Below are 21,024 nucleotides of genomic sequence, written 5' to 3' on the forward strand. Positions count from 1 at the left end.
ACATACATAGAAACATACACATACAACATTTGGGAAATGAAAGTTTTGCCACTTTTTAGGTGTTCGATCAGAGAATTTTACTTCTTTCACATAGTATTAATTTTTCAATTCTTTTATTCGACGTGTTGCTTTGCGTAAATTTTTATTTATTTCTTTGTTGCTCTTTTCTTTAACCAATCATAAAAATTTTGCCCATATTTTATAATAATCTGAATCTTCTTTTCCCTCTAATCTTTTAGATAACCTGTCCATCTCCGCACAGTCCGATATTTTTTTAATTACTATATTTTCTTTCGGTGGTTTGTCTATTTTCCATTGTTGGGCGTATACTATCCTGGCAGCTGTTAGTATGTGTGTAACTAAATATCTTACCTCTTTTTCTATTTTTTTATTAAAAAATACCCAATAAATACAATTCTGGGTTTTTTTCAGTTTCTTCTTTTACTATTTCTTTTAACCAGTTTGTTATTTTATTCCAGAATTTTTTTGCTTGTGCGCATGTCCACCATTGGTGGTAGAACGTGCCTCTTTCTTTTTTGCACTTCCAGCATAATGGGGAGGTTTTGGGGAACATTTTTGATAGTCTTTCCGGTGATAGGTGCCACTTGTAAAACATTTTTAATTGGTTTTTCTTGAATGCAGTCAATTTTGTCATCCGCCCATTATTAGTCCACAATTTTTCCCATTTTTTCTAATTCAATTGTGTAGCCACAATTGGGAGGGGTTTCTATGCGACACTCATAAGCATTTTTTTTCCCCATGGCTTTCATGCCTGGCTTCTCTGGAGGATATTTGCATGATCTACCCACCATCTTTGAGGTGCCATCTCCGTGGAGGAAACTGAGAGAAGAAGGAGCTGTGGGGTTTTCTGACCTACTGCAGATGTTCTTGGGAGCCTCTGCCCCACAAAGGGGAAGCCTGCGAAGAAACATCTGGAGTGGAGCTGAAGGACACGAAGGAGATGCGAAGGGATCAGCAGGAGCCTGATTTCCACTAAGAAAGACCCAGAGTGGAAAGCTTTTTGGGAGACCCTGCATTTGACCCACCACTCCAGTAGATTCTACTCATTCCACGTCCCTCATTATGAAGTCAGGACAGTCTCCCCCGTCTCTTCTGCCTGGTGAGTACATCATGGCATGGAATAAATTTCAATGAGTGGATCAACTTCACCGGTCTCTGTGATGCCCCCCCAGAAGTCACATCCTCTCTTAAAAGAAAGGGGGAGATTTGACAAGAGGTTCTTTGCTTGAAAGAGAAATCCTCTCTCTAATGGGTCCATGTTGGCCAACAGAAGGTGGTGTCGAGCAGTGCAGAAACAGCTGTGCAGAAAATATATAGCAGCTGTTAGGAAAACACAAATTCACCCCAGGAAAACAGGAAGGGGTGAGAAAGAACCTCCCTGCTGTCCTGCCTTTCTTTCTTTCTTTCTTTCTTTCTTTCTTTCTTTCTTTCTTTCTTTCTTTCTTTCTTCCTTTCATTCATTCATTCATTCATTAATTTGTATGCCGCCCCTCTCTGCAGGCTCGGAGTGGCTCACAACAACAACAGAAAACAATATATGATACAAATTCAATAATTAGAAAGCTAAAAACCCATAATTTAAAAAAACATGCACACAGCATACCATACATAAACAGTATAGGCCTAGGGAAGATATTTCAGTTCCCCCATGCCTGACGGCAGAGGTGGGTTTTAAGGAATTTGCGGAAGGCAAGGAGGGTGGGCGCAGTTCTAATCTCAGGGGGGAGCTGGTTCCAGAGGGTTGGGGCCGCCACAGAGAAGGCTCTTCCCCTGGGACCCCCCAAACGACATTGTCTAGTCGACGGGACCAGGAGAAGTCCAACTCTGTGGGACCTCACTGGTCGCTGGGATTCGTGCAGCAGAAGGCGGTCCTGGAGATATTCTGGTCCGATGCCATGAAGGGCTTTATAGGTCATAAACAAACACTTTGAATTGTGACTGGAAACTGATCGGCAACTAATGCAGACTGTGGAGTGTTGGTGTAACATGGGCATACCTAGAGAAGCCCATGATTGCTCTTGCAGCCGCATTCTGCACTATCTGAAGTTTCCGAACACTTTGATGCTCTTTGGTGTGAGAAGGAGCCCAAGGGAAACATTACCAAGATTTCTGCTAGTATCCATATCAATGAAGATGAGTTCTAATTATTTTTTGGGTTGGTGGGTGGCTTCCCAGCCTGATGTACCTCAAAGGATTGACAGAGAGGGAAGCCCCAAAGACCCTGTGCTTCCTGAGAGATATGGGTCCAGAATGGTAGAGAATCAGAATGTGGGGATGGTTAATTTGGAGGGGGGGAGTGCTGGCTTTTCTCCTGGGCTTGAAGTCTCCTCATCTGAGGGGAGAAACCAGGTCCTCTAAGAGAAGGAATTGGCTCAGGGAGACTCGGTCAGGAATCTGCGACTTCGATTCTTCACCAGCCACGTGGCGACGGCTGGATTAGAACACAGAACAGAACAGCTCAATGTTCTGACTGACCAAACAAAGCAAGCACAGCTTAGATGATCCAATCTCTTAAGGCAAAGCTTTATTGAGGACATTGGATCGGCAAAGATGAGGGCAATACCAGATCCACCTAATTCTCACCCAGAGCCACACAGTTAAAGTTCAGGTTCTCCCTCCCTCTATTGGACCCGATGTCGGGCTGGCTTCAATCAGAATTTAGGGAAAATAAAACTCAGAGTCCATTTTGAACTTCAAAGGTGAATTTTACTCAAATCAGAACTGAATGCTCCAGAAGCAAAGCAAAGTTTGAAGAAAAAGGCACGATAGTTACCCATATAAAATGTTGTGGTTGGCTCTGGCCCAGCTCCTGCCCCAAGGACTGTGGATGTGGGGGAGACATCCACATGCTGCAGGCCTGTTTTGCCCTCGGTGGAATCTGCTGATGACGGCTCCTCTGACCAAGAAGACATGAGTGACAGGGAGGAGGAGAGTGGGGCAGACAGCTCAGAAGGAGATCAATTCTCTAGCTCCTCCTTGGATTCGGAACAAGAGTTAATGATACAGCCACGCATGCGGAGAGCGATGCATAGGCAGCAACAACTGAGAGATTATTATCAAAGAAAATGAGGCCACCTGTGGTTGGGTGGGGCTGTGGTCATTAGTGAGGCTGCTATAAAGAGCAGCCTGTGGGTTTGGCCATTGTGGAGGATTATCTGATCGTTGTATTTTGTGCCTGCCTTGCTGACTTCGACTTTTGTGTGTTGCTTTTTCCCCGCTTTGAAACTAAACCAGAGCAAAGTGTGTTTCACTTTGTGAAAGAAGGACTATGAATTGCCTCACAGCTGCAAGCTAAGTATCTCAGAACTGATAAGGGACTTGTACAAATTACCAATTTGTTTGGAGACGAGTGCTCTTTGCTATACAAAAAGAGGGCTTCGTTTATTTGAATTTTCATTATTAAGAACATTGTTCTGAATTTTCAAACGTGTGCGTGTCTGAAATTTGTACCTGTGAATTTTCAGGAGGATTCTACCAGAGAGCTCGACAGAACAGAAAAAAACCCCACTTGCCCCTTTAGTAAATGGCCAATTCCCATCGTCCATCTTTGTCAAATAGATGCATCTTTAGCCCTGCATCATGCTTATGGAATGCAGCTTCTAACGGACCTTTTCCTCACCTCTTCTCAGGGAGAATCGAAACTCATCCTGGCCTTCGCCAGAGAAACGGAAGTTATCGGGGTCCCTCCAGAAACCATCCCCTCCCAAAACCCCCAATTCCCTACCACCTCCCCCTGTTACTTATGACAGCCGAAGTGTAGTGGAAAGATGAAACATAGCGAGGCTGACACCTGGTCACATTGTCCAATGGAGTCTCCTGGTGTTGTTCTGAGAAAGTCTGGTAAGGAGCTGCTGAAGTGTCCTTGGTTCTCACGGCTGGCATCTTGATGCCTGAAACCTAAATTCTATCCCTCTCCCTCCCCATAATCCTTGGAAGCTGAGAAGCGACAATAGTTAAAATAGCAAGGTCGCCTTTGGAAGCTTGGGAGTGGCCTTGGACAGAGCTGCCACCTTGGGAGCAGAGGCTCAATGAGAGAGACTTTGTGGTCCCTGATGGAAAGGGAAACAATCTGAAGTCGTGTTTTTAGTTGACGTCCATCATGTCTTCTGTGTAAAAAGGAGCATCTCTGTTCCTTTCCACCAGAGCATCAATCATGGTCATCAATTCAGCTACCTGAGACTCTCGTTCTTCCCCTTCTGCCCTGTTGTTGAAAGCCAATACCCGGTTCCCACATTCAGCGATATATTCCTTCAGTGTTTCACCACTAGAAGCTATAACATTTTCTAGAGATTGACCTTTCAGGTTATCTTTGCCGGTGAATAAGATGATTGTGTAATCCTTGGGTTTCAGGCCCAGAGCCTCTTTGATCTGCTGAGCCATGTCCGTTTCCTCCTGGGAGTTAAAATAAGGACGCATCACGTGCAGAATGACGTGGGGACCCGGGGAGCAAACCTTCACGCACTTCCTCATTTTTGCAGCGATATCCTTGTTTGTATGATAGCGATAGAAAAAGCCAGGTGTATCAACAACCACAACCTTCCTGCCCTTCAGCTGGGCCTTCTCCTTTTGGCATATTTCTGGTTTTGCCTCCCATGAGATTTCAAAGACTTCGCTTCCCAGGATTGTGTTTCCCGTCTCATTTTTCTCACTTCTGCTATGGCCCACCAGGAGGATCCTCCGTTCAGGTCCTGCAAACCAAAGGGGAGAGGAGAGAAAAAAGGAACTGGTCAACACCATAGCCTTTCCCTCCACCCAGGACAGTAACTTCCACTCCTCCCCCCACCAACCCCCCCCCCCCCCCCCCACGGACCAAGACTTTACCTCGGATGCTTACAACCATTTCTAGACCAGTCGCACAGCACAAACCCCGGGATTTCTGTGTGAAAAGCAAAATAGAGTTAGCTAAAGGAGAGGTCGCCAAGAAGTCCAGTCCATCAGAAGACCCAGGGAGGAATTGGAGAGGAGGGGTAAAGAAGGGCCAGCCCCTCTTCACTGCCCTAGGGGAATACCCTTCTGAGCTTCCCTCCATACCACCTCCCTTTTTATGCAGCCCTTCAATTCTTGGGATCCTGCACTTTTCGGGTTTCAGGAATGCTAGGGGGTTGATGTCCCAAAGGGCTGGCAGCTCCCTGTATCTGGCTTCATGCTTGGGGGAACCGTATTCTCTGGGGCTGTCCCTTCTGCACCTCCAGATTATTATTGTTGTTGTTGTTATTATTATTATTATTATTATTTATTATTATTTATTAGACTTGTATGCTGCCCCTCTCTGAAGACTCGGACATTGTTCCAAATTGTCACCCCCTATTGTCTTCAGCTTCCTCTCCCCAGCTATCCACTCCTTAGCCTCCCAACTCTCTACCCTGAATGGGGAGTGGTCTGCAAGGACCCCTCCACACACATTTTGGGAAGGTCGCCTCCATTTCTGGTAAACCTATGGAAGGATCCTTGAACTTTGGGCTTCCCCACCAGCTGAGGATGGAGTAAATTATTATTTCTTCCCTCTGAGTTCCACACACAAACTCGGAAGAGACTCCAGAGCAGAGAGCCTTCAAAGAATCCTCCTCGTAAAGAGAGGGACAAAATAACCCCCCTGCCCCGATGGTCCTCCCCCCACATGACTTCTCTCTACTTTGTATAAGATGCTGTCCAACTCCGCCTTCTCCCCCCTGTCTCTCTAGCAAGTGGGCCCAAGTGAGGCTCTGTTGGGGTTTCTCCTCTGGGGATGGTCAGCCGGACACCTCAGTGGGGGAATGTGTGAGCTGTCCCAAGCTGTCCCTGCCACAGTGGAGGCTTTGTGACACTCAAGGAGATCCCAAAAGATGCTGCCATCCAGCAACCTTCAGACCCAAGCAGCTCAGATTCTTCTCCACCCCAACGTAGCTCCCTTGGATCAGACCTGGCCCCCTCCACCAGGTTCCCTCCCCCCAAGTGGTGCTCCTGCTCAGCCTGTTCCCAACCCTGAAGATGGGGGAGGGGGCAGAGGTCCCCAAGGAGGAACACTGAAGGAGGTGTCAGACTATCTTCCTCCTCCTCTTCCAAAGAAGGTGTCAAGTTACCTCAGCAGACCTCCTTGTAGGACAGATCGAAGTGATTGCCTCGCTCCCTTCTGGAGTCACAGCTGCACATTGGAACTGGTACTGAAGATTTAGGTGGACATCTTCCAGGGTGAGTTCATCTTCAGGGCCTTTTGCATCAAGACTTTTCCAATTATCTCCTGCAATCTGATATTCCATCTGGTACCTGGAGACCAAAGCTTTCCTGATGGCTGCAGGGTCGATACTGATCTGGAAACTATTTGGGTGCACTCGCTCAACCTTCAGAGGGGGAGGTCTTCTAAGAGCAGCTTCCAGCTCCTGAAGTTTCTTGCAGATCTCCATGGTCAAGGCTAAACTTTTGGTTTCCAGCATCTTTAACGAATCAAATAAATCCTTCATGCTTTCAGTGTTCATTGTCCAGGACATTTCAGCAGCAACATTATATCTTCTTTGATATACTCGGGGAGAAAAGAGGACTGAGTTGTTGAATTTGAAGTGCTGAGGGGTTCCCAACTTGTCCTGAGCACATGGCAGGTCAGACTCCTTGAGGAACTCCAGGACAGGTGGGGTCTCCCAATCTGCAAATGTGATTAAGAGTTGGATGTTACCTTTCATATCTTTTCCCAGCATGGAGAGGATGGAATCAAAGATGCATTTCTGGGAATGAGTTGAATGAGCCACTAAGCAGATGGCATCAACGTGGTCAATGCCCCCTGGGGTGGAGAAAAACTCCAGGAACTGCTCCTCAAACACTTTGTCTTGCTCTGCATCTCTTCTGCCTCCAAATCCTGGAGTGTCGATGATTGTGAGAGAATAGGGAATTTGGAAGCCCTTTTGATGGTTCACCACATAGGCTGTGACTTCAGACGTCCTGCTTCCAGCTTTGCTTCTCTGTGTAGTTTCATGAATGAGTTTGTATCTGAAATTATCCTCCCACTGGACACCCAGTATATAATTGATCATCCCGTTGATCAGAGTGGTTTTCCCACATCCTTTTACTCCCATCATCAGGATCACTTTGTTGGGCACTTCTGGGTTCTGCTTTCCAAGCTGGTACACGAGACAGGAGGCATCTGAGGGGACTTTCTCCAGAGGAAGTGTGAAGACTGATGGCTGTCTGTCATCCACCAGGGAGCTTTTATGAAGGAATTGGTGGGCTACGTTTCCTCCATCTTCCTCCTCCAGTGATGTGGAGACCTTCACCTCCTCGCTGGGGACACTCAGAGCTCCATTATCACATATGGCTGATACCCGTATTTTATATGCTGTCTGGGGCTTCAGACCTTCGATGGAATAAAATTCTGTTTTTCTCCCAGTCCTTTTTCCAGTCCACTGGTCCTTCCCAGCTTCAGCCTCCACCATTATGTATTCTACATTGTACTCCTTCACCACAACTCCTGAGGCAACGATGCTGGGACTCATCCACACCACAGAGATGAGAGAAGATGCCGCAGTGACCATTCTTAATTTCTCAGGAGGGCTGGTGGGAAGGGTCTTTATGGGTGGGCTCAGGTCACTGGATTTACTACGGCCCAATTTGTAACAAGCAGCGTAATGGAACAGGTACTCTGTGTTTGGAGGCAGATCTTTCAACAGGAACAATTCCTCGCCGTCCTCTGTCCTTGCGGTCTTCCAGATTTCTTCCCCTACCATCTTGTACTCTACCAGATAGTTAAAGATTGCAGCCTTTCCATGTTTAGCTGGTTGAAACTTCACTTTAATGCTGTTGTGTCTCACTTCACTGATCAGCAAACGGAGAGGTTGTGAAGGCAACTCAAAGTTCTTGCTGACCAGCTCTCCTCCTTCAAAAAGGTATATTGAGGCTCCTGTTGTGACCACATCTGGGAGAGAGGCCACAACAAAGTGGACATTCTCATTGGATTGATTGACGCTGAAAAAGTCTTTGATGGATTTGGCAGCTTGGTCAGCATTGCGGGTTGACTCCTTGTTTTCAAACCAGGCCGTGTCTTCCTCTTGCCCAGAACTTGTGGATTTAACTGATTCCAGCAAGAATTGCTCCTGAAGCCAATCCTGTAAGCTCAACAGAAATGGCTCCTTTTTATATAAAGAGGTGAACATAAAGGAGACCACGTATCTATTTTGAGAGTTGAGAACTATTTCTTCCAACTTGTTCTTAGTTGAGATCACTTCTATATTTTTCAGAATAGACAGATAAGATTTGACAAAGTTAATTTCTGTTTTCTTGCTGTCCAGAAATTCACAGAGTCTTTGGCTGTTAAATGGAGATTGGTTGACGGACATCAAGAGGTCCACCAGGGTCCCTTCTTCCTGCCCTCCTCCCCGGATGGAAGGCAACATTCTGGCCAGCTTTTTCTGGAAAGTCAGCCGGTGTTGCTTGCACAGATCCTTGAACTGATTGATCTTCTTCTTGATCTCAGCGAAGGTCTCAGCAATGGGATCGTTGGCTAGGTCATTGCTTTGCATCTGGATTTCATTGAGTTCCTCCAAGATCTTTTCAGCATCAAAGATCAATGTCAGGCTGATCTCACGGACCATCTTAGCTGCTCTGGTGTCCAGCTTGGTCAGTGGGTAGAGCCAGACCCGAACAGGCACAGCCTTCTCCCCATCTTTCCCTAACATTTTTGGTAGAGTTTTGTAAACCTGCATAGCATCATCGAAGGTCACAGGGTTTTGGTCCAAAGAAAAGTCTCCATGGAACTTGCAATTGAACTTGAGAGCATTCTCTTTCTCTTCCTCATTAAGCTTCATATCTGTGATAGATATTTCCTTCTTGATTGTAGCCTGGAGGCTTCTTTGAGTGTCTTTCACTGTCTCCATTGAATAAACTTCTCGGTCAAAGACAAAGAAGGCCTGGGCTCCATACAGGATGGCGGTGACCACGTGGGTGGCTGTGCCCTGCTCAAAGACGGCTGGGTAAGAGACATTCTGGATTCCCAGGTGGCTCATGGTCAGCTGTTCATACCTGGTGGTAGTTTTGTACTGAACGGTGACTCTGGCCTGTTTATTGGACTTCTTGGTGTCCTGGAGATACTCGGCTGACCCTCCCACATCAATCAGCCCCCCAAGAAAACTGGCCTTAATGGGTCCTGAGATGTTCAGGGCAGAGCTCTTATCATCTATGCTGTCGGATGCAATGATTTCAGTAGCTGTCTTGGGTTGAGGCTTGATGGTCAGGTCCTTCTGAAGGGAACTGTAGTTCCAAAGGGTGACTCCTGCATGAAGCACAAAAAGATAGGATGATGAATTGAACCTCCAGAAGACCTGTCACTGCATAGAGGGGCTGCAGAGAAGTGGAACCCTGGAAGGTTCCCTCATTTGTTCTTTCCAGTCATCACCGAAAAACCTTCCTGTCACTTTTAGAAACATAGAAACATATAAGATTGATGGCAGACAAAGACCTCATGATCCATCTACTCTGCCCTTATACTATTTTCTGTATTTTATCTTAGGATGGATCTATGTTTATCCCAGGCATGTTTAAATTCACTTATTGTGGATTTACCAACCACGTCTACTGGAAGTTTGTTCCAAGGATCTACTACTCTTTCAGTAAAATAATATTTTCTCATGTTGCTTTTGATCTTTCCCCCAGCTAACTTCAGATTGTGCCCCCTTTTTCTTGTGTTCACTTTCCTATTAAAAACACTTCCCTCCTGAACCTTATTTAATCCTTTAACGTATATAAATGTTTCGATCATTTTCCTTCTGTCCTCCAGACTATACAGATTGAGTTCATTAACTTAGGTTTTATTAGATTTGTATGCTGGGGCGGCTCACAACAACAGCAATACAATATACAAAGTACAAATCCAATATAAGTTAAAAGCAATTTCAAACCCATAAATATTAAAAACGATCATTACTAAACAATCATACCATTCTCATATATTACATTCAGAAAAAAATGTGGTGCTGGGGGGACAAGATAGCTATTCCCCCCATGCCTGGTGACATAGATAAGTCTTCAACATCTTACAGAAGGCGGGGAGAGTAAGGGCAATTCGAATCTCCGGAGGGAGTTGATTCCAGAGGGCTGGGGCCGCCACAGAGAAGGCTCTTCCCCTGGGCCCCGCCAAACGGCATGGTTTAGTCGACAGGACCAGGAGAAGGCCAACTCTGTGGGACCTGATTGCCCACTGGGATTCGTGCGGCAGAAGGCGGTCCCAGAGGTATTCTGGTCCAATGCCATGTAGGGCTTTATAGGTCATTACTAGCACTTTGAATTGTGACCGGAAACTGATCGGCAACCAGTGCAGACCGTGGAGTGTTGGCGAAACGTGGGCAGATCTTGGAAGCCCCACGACAGCTCTTGTGGCCGCATTCTGCACGATCTGAAGTTTCGGAACATTTTTCAAAGGAAGCCTCATGTAGAGAGCATTGCAGTAGTCGAACCTCGAGGTGATGAGGGCATGAGTGTCTGTGAGCAGTGGCTCCCGGTCCAAATAGGGCCGCAACTGGTGTACCAGGCGGACCTGGGCAAATGCCCTCCTCACCACAGCCGAAAGATCGTGCTCTAATGTTAGCTGTGGATCGAGGAGGATGCCCAAGTTGCGGACCCTCTCTGAGGGGGTCAATAATCCCCCCCCCCAGGGTAATGGACGGATAGATGGAATTGTCCTTGGGAGGCAAGACTCACAGCCACTCCGTCTTGTCAGGTTTGAGTTTGAGCCTGTTGACACCCATCCAGACCGCAACAGCCTCCAGGCACTGGCACATCACTTCCACTGCTTCGCTAACTGGACATGGGGTGGAGATGTACAAATGGGTATCATCAGCATAGTGATGATACCTCACCCCATGCCCTTGGATGATCTCACCCAGCAGTTTCATTCAGATATTAAATAGCAGGGGGGAGAGGACCGACCCCTGAGGTACCCCACAAGGGAGAGACCTAGAGGTCGACCTCTGACCCCCCACTAACATCGACTGTGACCAACCAGAGAGGTAGGAGGAGAACCACTGAAGGACAGTGCCTCCCACTCCCAACCCCTCCAGCCGGCGCAGAAGGATACCATGGTCGATGGTATCGAAAGCCGCTGAGAGGTCAAGAAGCACCAGGACAGAGGACAAGCCCTTGTCTCGGGCCCGCCAGAGATCATCCATCAAGTCTTTCCTGATCAGTTTTATGCTTAAGACCTTCCACCATTCTTGTAGCCCGTCTTCAATTTTGTCAATATCTTTTTGTAGGTGAGATCTCCGGAACTGAACACAGTATTCCAAATGGGGTCTCACCAGCGCTCTATACAGTGGGATCACAATTTCTCTCTTCCTGCTTGTTATACCTCTAGCTATGCAGCCAAGCACCCTACTTGCTTTTCCTACCGCCTGACCATACTGCTCACCCATTTTGAGACTGACAGAAATCACTACCCCTAAATCCTTCTTTTCTGAAGTTTTTGCTAACACAGAACTGCCAATACAATACTCAGATTGAGGATTCCTTTTCCCCAAGTGCATTATTTTACATTTGGAAACATTAAACTACAGTTTCCATTGCTTTGACCATTTATCTAGTAAAGCTAAATCATTTGCCATATTACAGAGGCCTCCAGGTATATCAACCCTATTGCACACTTTAGAGTCATCAGCAAATAGGCAAACCTTCCCTACCAAACCTTCCCCTTTGTCACTCAAAAACAAATAAAAAAGAATAGGACCCAGAACAGACCCTTGTGGCACACCGCTTGTAACCTGACTCTGCTCAGAATACTCGCCATTAACAATAATTCTCTGATGTTTACGCTTCAGCCAGCTGCAAATCCACTGAACTATCCAGGGATTAAGTCCAATCTTCACTAATTTATCTATCAGCTCTTTATGTGGAACCGTATCAAAGGCTTTGCTGAAGTCCAGATAGGCAATATCCACGGCACCACCTTCATCCAACACCTTTGTGACATAGTCAAAGAAATCAATGAAATTAGTCTGACATGATTTGCCTTCAGTAAAGCCATGCTGATTTGGGTCCAATATTGTTTTTAGGTGCTGATTTATCCTCTTTTTGAGTAGAGTCTCCATCATTTAAACTATAAATGATGTCAAGCTAACTGGCCTGTAGTTACCAGCTTCTTCTCTACTGCCCTTCTTGTGGATAGGCACAACACTGGCCATTCTCCAAGCCTCAGGAACATCTCCTGATAACAGGGATTGGTTAAACAAATCAGTCAGGGGGGTAGCAATGACAAATCTGAGTTCTTTAAGAACTCTGGGGTGGATGCCATCTGGACCCATTGCGTTAATTATCTTTAATCGTTCAAGTTCTTCTAAGACATCGGCTTCTAAGATCACTGGAGCTGAATCCATACAGCTGGAAGCAATGCTATATCCATCTATAGTATTATATTGTAAGGTGTCTTTTGAGAAAACTGAACAGAAGTAGCTATTGAAATGATCAGCGTTCTCCTTATTCCCATCAGTGCATGTATTATTCCCGGTACTAAGCTTCGTGATGCTGCAGTTTTTCTTCTTCCTATCGGTAATATATCCGAAGAAGGTTTTATCCCCCTTCTTTACAGATTTGGCAATTTCTTCCTCTTTTGAGGCTTTAGCAGCATATATTATCTGTTTCGCCTCCTTCTGTCTCATTTTATACACCTCTCTATCAGCTATACTTCCAGACTCTTTATACCTCCTATAGGCAGCCTTTCTTTCAGCCTTACATCATTGTTAAACCATAGCGGTTTCTTCTTCCTTTTACCTTTAGTTATTTGCCTTACATACAGTCCAGTGGCTTTTAAGATGGCCTTTTTTAATACAGTCCACTGGGTGCTCGCTCCTGCCATTTTATCCCTCCCCTTTAATTCATTATTTAAATATTGCCCCATTGCATTAAAATTTGTTTTTCTGAAATCCAATACTTTGGTTGCAGTATAGGATTGCCCACAGTTTTTACATCAAACCACAAACATAGATGGTCACTGCAACCTAAATTTTCTCTCACCTTGACCTCTGAAACCCAATTCCCATTCGTAAAGACTAAATCTAAAATATTCTCCCCTCTACAACCCTTTTGTAAAACACTGCAAGACTAAAGGCATTTGACTGAATAGAGAGGAAATTCTATTCATTTATTAGCGTGTAGAGATTCTCAGTCGTCCAGGTCATGGTTGTCCCTGGGAACTCAACTCTGTCCCAATGGGCTGAGCCTGCACATTAATGGCAGCGCCTCTCTCCTTCCAGAAACCCATTAGTCTCTCCTCCAGCTCCTACCTGGGATGAGCGCATCCTTGCGGCTGTCGTACAGTGTCCCCAGCTGGAAGGGGCGGCCCAGGGCCGCTATCTCTATGGTTTCCTCTTCAAGGGCCATGGTCGGCCTCTGCAATTTGGACACTTCGGCTGTCCTAAAAGAGAGGAGAAACATCTGGAGGAGGCAGAAAACAACAATTGACTCTGTGAGGGGATTCTGGCCATATTCCCCCCATCAATTCTGGGTTGGTCGAGCAAGGAACACTCCACAGAGACCCTTGGGATAGAAACAGCCATCCCAACACACAGCTGGTGGCAGTGCAGAATTCTTGGAGGGGCTAAAATCGCCAACTCCTTGGACAAAGATTACTTTAATTACCTCCTTTTAATAGTATCCTTGTGAGTGTTGGGCGCTATCAAACAAAATGTAATTCAAGGGCGAAAAAAGTCAGGTTCTACATTTAGGCAAGAGAAACAAAATGTACAGGTACAGTGTGTGTGGAATCTCACTCTACAGGAGTAACTGCAGAAGTGACCTTAGAGTCCTAGAGGACTATCCCTGAATTTGGAGCCAGCTGTGTGCAGGAGATGCCAAAAAAGCCAACACAGTTCTAGGCTGCATCAACAGAGGGATAAAATCAAGATCACATGAAGTATTGATACCACTTTATAATGTCTTGGTAAGGCCACGCTTGGAATATTCCATGCTTTTTTGGTCACCACAATGTGAAAAAGAGATGGAGACTCTAGAAAGGGTGCAGATAAGAGCAACCAAGATGATTAAGGGACTGGGACGGTCACTGGAATTGGGTAGGTCTTGTTTGATGAAAAGAAGGACGAGGTGACATGACAGCAGTGTTTTGATATCTCGGGGGTTTCCACAAAGAAGAGGGAGACAAGCTATTCTCCAAAGCACCTGAGGATAGAACAAGAAGCAATGGGTGGAAACTAATCAAGGAGAGAAGCTACCTAGAACCAAGAGGTTGGAATAATCAGTGGAACACCTTGCCTCCAGATATAGTAAATGCTCCAACCCTGGAGATTTTTAAGAAGAGACCGGATAAATATTTGTCTAAAATGATATAGGGTTTCCTGTCTATGCAGGGGGTTGGATTAGAAGACCTCCAAGGTCACTTCAGTCTCCTCTCCCCACTCCTCTCCCCTCTCTGCTGCCCTCCCCTACCCCTATCCTAGCCTATTCTACCCTATCCTATCCTACCCCTATCGTATCCGATCCTATCCAAAGAGAGATTCAACCTGGAAATAAGGAGGACCTTTCTGAGAGTGAGAGCGGTCAACCAGTGGAAGAGAAGTTGCCTGCGGAGATTGTGAGCACGCCAACACTTGAGACATTCAAGGGGAGATTAGACTGTCATTTGTCTGAAATAGTGTAGGGAGGTTGGACTAGATGACCTACAAGGTCCCTTTCAACTCCAATAAATAAAAAGAAGAAGGAAGGCGCACGTGGACACACCTGCTCGCCTCCTGCTCTCTTCTGGAAGGAGCTTTTCAAGGAAAGATTTTTAAAAAAGGGGAAGGCATTTGATTGGATTAAGATGCAGCAGAAACAAGATGCATCCACCAGGGTCCACAGCAAAGACTCCTGTGTGTGTGCGGGCCTTAGGTTAAATCTTCAGTTAAACCCCCCCCCCCATGCCACCCTTTCAGGGGAGGAGGCACACAAGCAAAGCAATTGGTCTCCAGCCCCTCCCATTCTCTCTCCTCACCATCACCCCCTGCAGCCCAGAGAGTAAAGTCTGAAGGAAGGATCACAGTATGGAATCTCCCGGGGGGGGGGGGGGAATCCAGCGGAGAGTTGGGTGGGGAGATTAAGAGTTATAATGGGGTGGGGGATTTGGAGGAAGGGGTTGCCTCCCTCCCTCCTTGCACAGAATTCAGCAGCCTTCCGAAAAGCAGCAACCCTTTTCCCTCGAAAAATTTCCTAAAAACATCTGTGTCACCTCCATGGTTAAAATTCCCCTGCTTCTATGCCCTGGGGAAAGTGTCCAACCTTGAGGGATTCCGATGTCCTATCCACCCCTGAGCGTTTCTGAGAGAGAAGAGGACCACACTTGCATTAAAGTGGTGAGCACTAAAGTTTATTATTTATTTATTTATTTATTTTGTCCAATACTCAATGAGGGTTTTAGTGGGTATATATCTATATACACATAGTAAAATACATGATGAAGGTTATAGAGGAGATACTCATAGTAAAATATATCTAAGAAAGAATAGAAAAGAAGGTATAGTAATAGAACATATCAATGAAAGAATAGAAGAAGAGATATAGGAATAGAAGAAAGGAATAGGAGATATAGGAGAGCAATAGGACAGGGGACGGAAGGCACTCTAGTGCACTTGTACTCGCCCCTTACTGACCTCTTAGGAATCTGGAGAGGTCAACCGTAGATAATCTAAGGGTAAAGTGTTGGGGGTTTGGGGATGACAGTACAGAGTCCAGTAATGAGTTCTACGCTTCGACAACTCGGTTACTGAAGTCATATTTTTTACAGTCAAGTTTGGAGCGGTTAATATTAAGTTTGAATCTGTTGCATGCTCTTGTGTTGTTGCGGTTGAAGCTGAAGTAGTCACCGATAGGCAGGACGTTGCAGCATATGATCTTGTGGGCAATACTTAGATCTTGTTTAAAGGCGTCTTAGTTTTAGGCTTTCTAGGCCCAGGATTGAAACCAATCTGAAGACTGACCTGCTTTCCACCAGATGCCGAGGAACAGCCCTGCCCTCACCCCACTTCACTCCACTAGCAAATACCAACTCGGAGGTCACGGCGCTTCATGGTTGGTGGTGGTTGTGGTGTCCTCAACTTAGTCAGAGGAATCAAGAATCCCTGGTGGCGGGTGGATCTCCTGCTCGTGAAGGCTGATGATCCTCTGCTCAATCTCTGTGGCCTTTGAACTACAGTCAGTGGTTTATGATGGGAACAGAGGGCAGAGGTTGTAAAACTCATGCAAGCCATCGGTGTTTATGATGGCAAATTTACATCTCACAGCCGACGAAAAATATAACACAGTCCTCGGTTGCATAAACATTGGCACAGAATCAAAATCGTGGGAAGGATTGTACCCCATTGCAAGGCCTTAGTGAAGGCCACACCTGCAATCCCGCATCCAGTTTTGGTCCCCACATTACACAGAATATGCGGAGACTTTGGAAAAAGTCCAGAGAAGAGCAACTTAGGTGATGAAGGGCCTAGAGACTAAATAACATATGATTTGGTTATGGCCCGTCTAGAGAAAAGGAGAACCAGGGGAGGCAGAAGAGCAGCCTTCCAATACTTAAGGGGCTGCTTATAAAAAAAGAAGGAATCCATTAATTTCCCCAAACACCAAAAGGCAAGACAAGAAACAACGAATAGAAACTAATGCAGGAGAGAAGGAGAGAGGACAGGGAGGACAATTAAGCAGTGGAACTGCTTGCCACCAGAAGTTGTGGGTGCTCCATCACGGGAGGATTTTAAAAGAAGAAACTGGACAGCCATGGAATAGGGTCTCCTTCTTGAACAGTGTTGTGGTTGGTTCATGGCTAGCTCCTCTGGTAACAGATTTTGAACCAGCTGAGCCGGTTCCGTCGGAGCATCGGAGACCTGTGTGGCTCTCAGAGGGCTCAGACAGTGAGGAGGAAGGAGAGATGGAAGCTGAAGGTGGAGGTCCTTGCAGTGCCTGTGGAACCCCCAGTTAGAGCCTCATCTGGGTCAGATGAGGAGGGGGTGATTAATGACCCCATTCTCAATGTCAGGGTGCGAAGGATGATGGGACGACAGGAGCAACTGTGCAGACGCAGAAGAAGATCTTAAATCACAGCTGGGAGTAATTTGGGAATGCTACAGCAGGCTTAAAAGAGGAGGTTTTGTGGGAGGCCCTTTGCAGGAGTTATCGTTCATGGTTAAGAGAGTTGCTGGCTAAGCGATCTTCCCTTTGCCTGCTTCTTTCATTGCTGCTCCCTCTGACAATCAGCGGAGCCTTTTTTCAGCCCTAACTAACAGCGAAGCAATCTTCGGTGCTTTGCTGACAAGTGATTTTCTGCCTTTTTTTCAGCCCCAATGAGGGGCTAACGAGTGAGGCAATCTTCTGTGCTTTGCTAGCGAAGTGATCTTCCCTTTGCCTGATTTTCTCATTGTTTCTCTCTGAAGAGAGAGAGAAGTGTTTTAAAAACTGTTGTTTACCTCCAACAAGGGAATAAAAAGCAAGCACATGGGCTCAAAACTAACAAACTAATGTGCTGAAGCTGAACAGACTAAATACTAGCCAGATGAATACCTGGTAGGCAGATTATTTTTACCCTATTTTCCTCCCCCCAAACTAAGGTGCGTCTTATACTTCAAAAGTAAAGTAAAGTATCTTGATGGACTGACAGATGGAGAAGCCCCAAAGAGTTTCCAAAGGGACACTTGTCCAGCTGGTAGAGAATTAGGATATTTGTCGAGCTGGCAGAGAATTAGGCTGTGGGGCCTGTTAAGAAGAAACGAGTAAAGTAATAACTAGCAGCCAGAACAGGTTTGTTAAAAACAGATCATGCCAAACCAGTCTCATTTCATGTGACATCATGTGACTAAATTAGTAGACCAGTGAAGAAATAATAATAATAATAATAATAATAATAATAATAATAATAATAATAATTTATTAGATTTGTAAGCTGCCCCTCTCCGAGGACTTAGAGCAGTTCACAACAACAATATAACATGTAGAAATCTAATATTAAAAACAATTTAAAACCCTCACTATAAAAAGAAAAACAATCACACAACCTAACAATTCATACATAAAAAAATAGTAGCTAGGGGTATATTAATTTCCCATGCTTGACAACATAGGTGGGTCTTCAGAAACTTTTGAAAGGCAAGGAGAGTGGGGGGAGTTGATTCCAGAGGGCCGGGACCGCCACAGAGAAGGCTCTTCCTCTGGGTCCCGCCAGATGACATTGTTTAGTCAACGGGACCCGGAGAAGGCCAACTCTGTACAGTAGGACCTAATCGGTCGCTGGGATTCATGCGGCAGAAATACTGGTGGATATAATATACTTTAGACTTCAATAAGGCATTTGACAAAGTAGATCACAACCTACTTCTTCGTAGGCTAGGAAAAAAAGGGGATAGGCAGCTTCACCGCCAGATGTATTCATAACGGGCTGGCAAACCATACTCAATGAGTAGTCCTCAATGGGTCTACGTCTACATGGAGAGAAGTAAGCAGTGGAGTACTGCAAGGTTCCATCTTAGGCCCAGTACTCTTCAATATCTTTATAAACGACTTAGATGAGGGAATAGAAGGGGATGATGTAAGGCAAATGGGACATAGGGTTTTATTTTTCTTACAATCACCCCCTTCCCTTTCACCTAAGGAATCATACTTTAAATAACAATAACAATAGAGTTGGAAGGGACCTTGGAGGTCTTCTAGTCCAACCCCCTGCCCCTCACTTTGGTTGACTGGAGTCCAGTCTTTCTTTCCTAACTGACCAAGATCAAGAAAAAAATTGGACAATTAGGAACAAAGGGGAAAAATGATAACCAAAACATACCATTGCTTACTAAATATCAAAATGGAAGAAGACATATTAAAAGGAGTGATGATAACCTGGGCACAACATTTTGGCTACCAAATTGAATTGGAGCACTGGGAAAGATTATGGGACCAAAATTATGAGATAACTGTGGCAGCATCCTATAAAGAAAATACAGTGGTACCTCTACTTACGAACTTAATTTGTTCCGTGACCAGGTTTCCTCCCAGGAGATTCCTAGAGAGGCCCCACGGAGGCTTCTCCCTGCCTTTTCTGGCCCTGTTTCCTCCCAAGAGATTCCTAGAGAGGCCGCATGGAGGCTTCTCCCTGCCTTTTCTGGCCCTGTTTCCTCCCAGGAGATTCCTAGAGAGGCCCCACGGAGGCTTCTCCCTGCCTTTTCTGGCCCTGTTTCCTCCCAAGAGATTCCTAGAGAGGCCGCATGGAGGCTTCTGCCTGCCTTTTCTGGCATTGTTTCCTCCCAGGAGATTCCTAGAGAGGCCCCACGGAGGCTTCTGCCTGCATTTTCTGGCATTGTTTCCTCCCAGGAGATTCCTAGAGAGGCCCCACGGAGGCTTCTGCCTGCCTTTTCTGGCCTTGTTTCCTCCCAGGAGATTCCTAGAGAGGCCCCATGGAGGCTTCTCCCTGCCTTTTCCAGTTAGTGTCGGAGGCTCAGGTTTGTAAGTGGAAAATGGTTCTTGAGAAGAGGCAAAAAAATCTTGAACACCCGGTTCTTATCTAGAAAAGTTTGTAGGTAGAGGCGTTCTTAGGTAGAGGTACCACTGTACATATAAGATGTTTTATAGACAGCATCTAATTCCATCTGGCAATGGTGTGCGGGCCCAGAGAGAGGGCTGTGCATGCCACCTCTGGCACATATGCCATACGTTTTCCATCCCGGTCAGCGGTTCAAATCTTATCACCGGCTCAAGGTTGACTCAGCCTTCCATCCTTCCGAGATGGGTAAAATGAGGACCCGGATTGTGGGGGCAATAGCCTAGCTCTGTTAAAAAGTGCTATTGCTAACATGTTGTAAGCCGCCCTGAGTCTAAGGAGAAGGGCGGCATAAAAATCGAATAAATAAATAAATAAATAAATAACATTTCAGACTGATGGTTGTCCAGTCTCTTCTTAAAACCTTACAGTGTTGGAGCATTTACAACTTCGGGAAGCTACCCGGACAGAACTCAGCAACCTTCAGAAAAAGAGCAAACCTCCCTCCTCAAATTACCTGGAATTCCCCTCCCCCCCAAAAAACCACAGGTGTTTCTGTGCCGTACCTGTTGCTACGTCACCTGATTTTCTCTCCCTCCTCCCTCCTCCTGTTGCCTTTCCTAACAAGGGATCCTGAGGGTCTCGGCTGCTACTTCCCCTTCTGATTGCCTTCCCTAATATTAGGGGTCCTGGCTGTCCCACCCACCCATTAGCATCTGCCACAGGGGAAGAATCACTTGTTCTCGTGTAAAAGGAGCAGCTCCTTGACCTACTCTCCCCCAATGTCCAGGAGGAGCCCCACTCTCGCCCCACTTCCCTCCGCTGCCCCATGAAATCTCATTTTGGGGGGGTCCCTGCGTTTCCGTGGGGCTCACCTGGTTGGAGGGGAGCAGGAGTCCCTGCTTCTGTCCTTCGCTGCTTCTCCACGAGATCTCTTTGTCCTTTGAACGGCCAGTGGAGTTTATGCTGGGAACAGAGTCCACAGATTGTAATATCATTTTAAACAATCAGCATTTCCTGGTACATTAATTGCATCCCATCAGGTCTTTCGGTTTTCCTATCCTAGAAGGAGTCCCTGGAATGGGAGCAACTTTCTGCATCATTTAAGGTCTTCTTTGGTGTCTGGGAGGCTGGGGAAGAGGAGGGGGAAGCAGAGGGTCTTCCTCAAAGCAGGAAGCTCTCGCCTCTGAGGCTGGCAGGAGGGAGCAGCTGCAAGCCCCTTCCTCCAAAGGCTGGACCACCACTCTGCCCATCCAGCCTTTATTTTAAAAGAAAGCCTTTATTTTATTTTATTTTATATATTTTATATTTTATTTTATATATTTTATTTTATTTTTTATATTTTATTTTATTTTATTTTTTATTTTTTTATTTTATTTTATTTTATATATTTTATTTTATTTTTTATATTTTATTTTATTTTATATATTTTATTTTATTTTATATATTTTATTTTTTATATTTTATTTTATTTTATTTTTTATTTTTTATATTTTATATTTTATATTTTATTTTTTTTCTTTTATTATTATTTTATTTTGATTTATTTTATTTTGATTTAT

General features: G+C 45.4%; 1 protein-coding gene across 1 annotated transcript; it reads right to left on the reverse strand.

Moving 5' to 3' along the window:
* Positions 1-3,355: 3,355 nt before the first annotated feature.
* LOC139175895 (uncharacterized) lies at positions 3,356-20,719 on the reverse strand. The gene is made up of 5 exons (XM_070767264.1): positions 20,338-20,719; positions 13,251-13,381; positions 6,081-9,253; positions 4,843-4,897; positions 3,356-4,709 (listed from the first exon to the last, which is right to left on the reverse strand). Exons 2-5 carry the CDS (start codon positions 13,345-13,347, stop codon positions 4,105-4,107), a joined length of 3,930 nt encoding a protein of 1,309 aa, XP_070623365.1. The 5' UTR covers positions 13,348-13,381; positions 20,338-20,719; the 3' UTR covers positions 3,356-4,104.
* Between the last annotated feature and the right edge of the window lie 305 nt (positions 20,720-21,024).

The sequence above is a fragment of the Erythrolamprus reginae genome, chromosome Z (genome assembly GCF_031021105.1).
Source record: "Erythrolamprus reginae isolate rEryReg1 chromosome Z, rEryReg1.hap1, whole genome shotgun sequence".
NCBI lineage: Eukaryota > Metazoa > Chordata > Lepidosauria > Squamata > Dipsadidae > Erythrolamprus > Erythrolamprus reginae.

Excerpts from the sequence above, each read along its gene's own strand:
- LOC139175895 (XM_070767264.1), bottom strand. The coding sequence starts at position 13,347 with ATGGCCCTTGAAGAGGAAACCATAGAGATAGCGGCCCTGGGCCGCCCC. Across the intron at positions 4,898-6,080 it reads CTACAAGGAGGTCTGCTGAG|AAATCCCGGGGTTTGTGCTG; the intron begins GTAACTTGACAC and ends CTTTTCACACAG. Across the intron at positions 4,710-4,842 it reads AATGGTTGTAAGCATCCGAG|GACCTGAACGGAGGATCCTC; the intron begins GTAAAGTCTTGG and ends TTTGGTTTGCAG.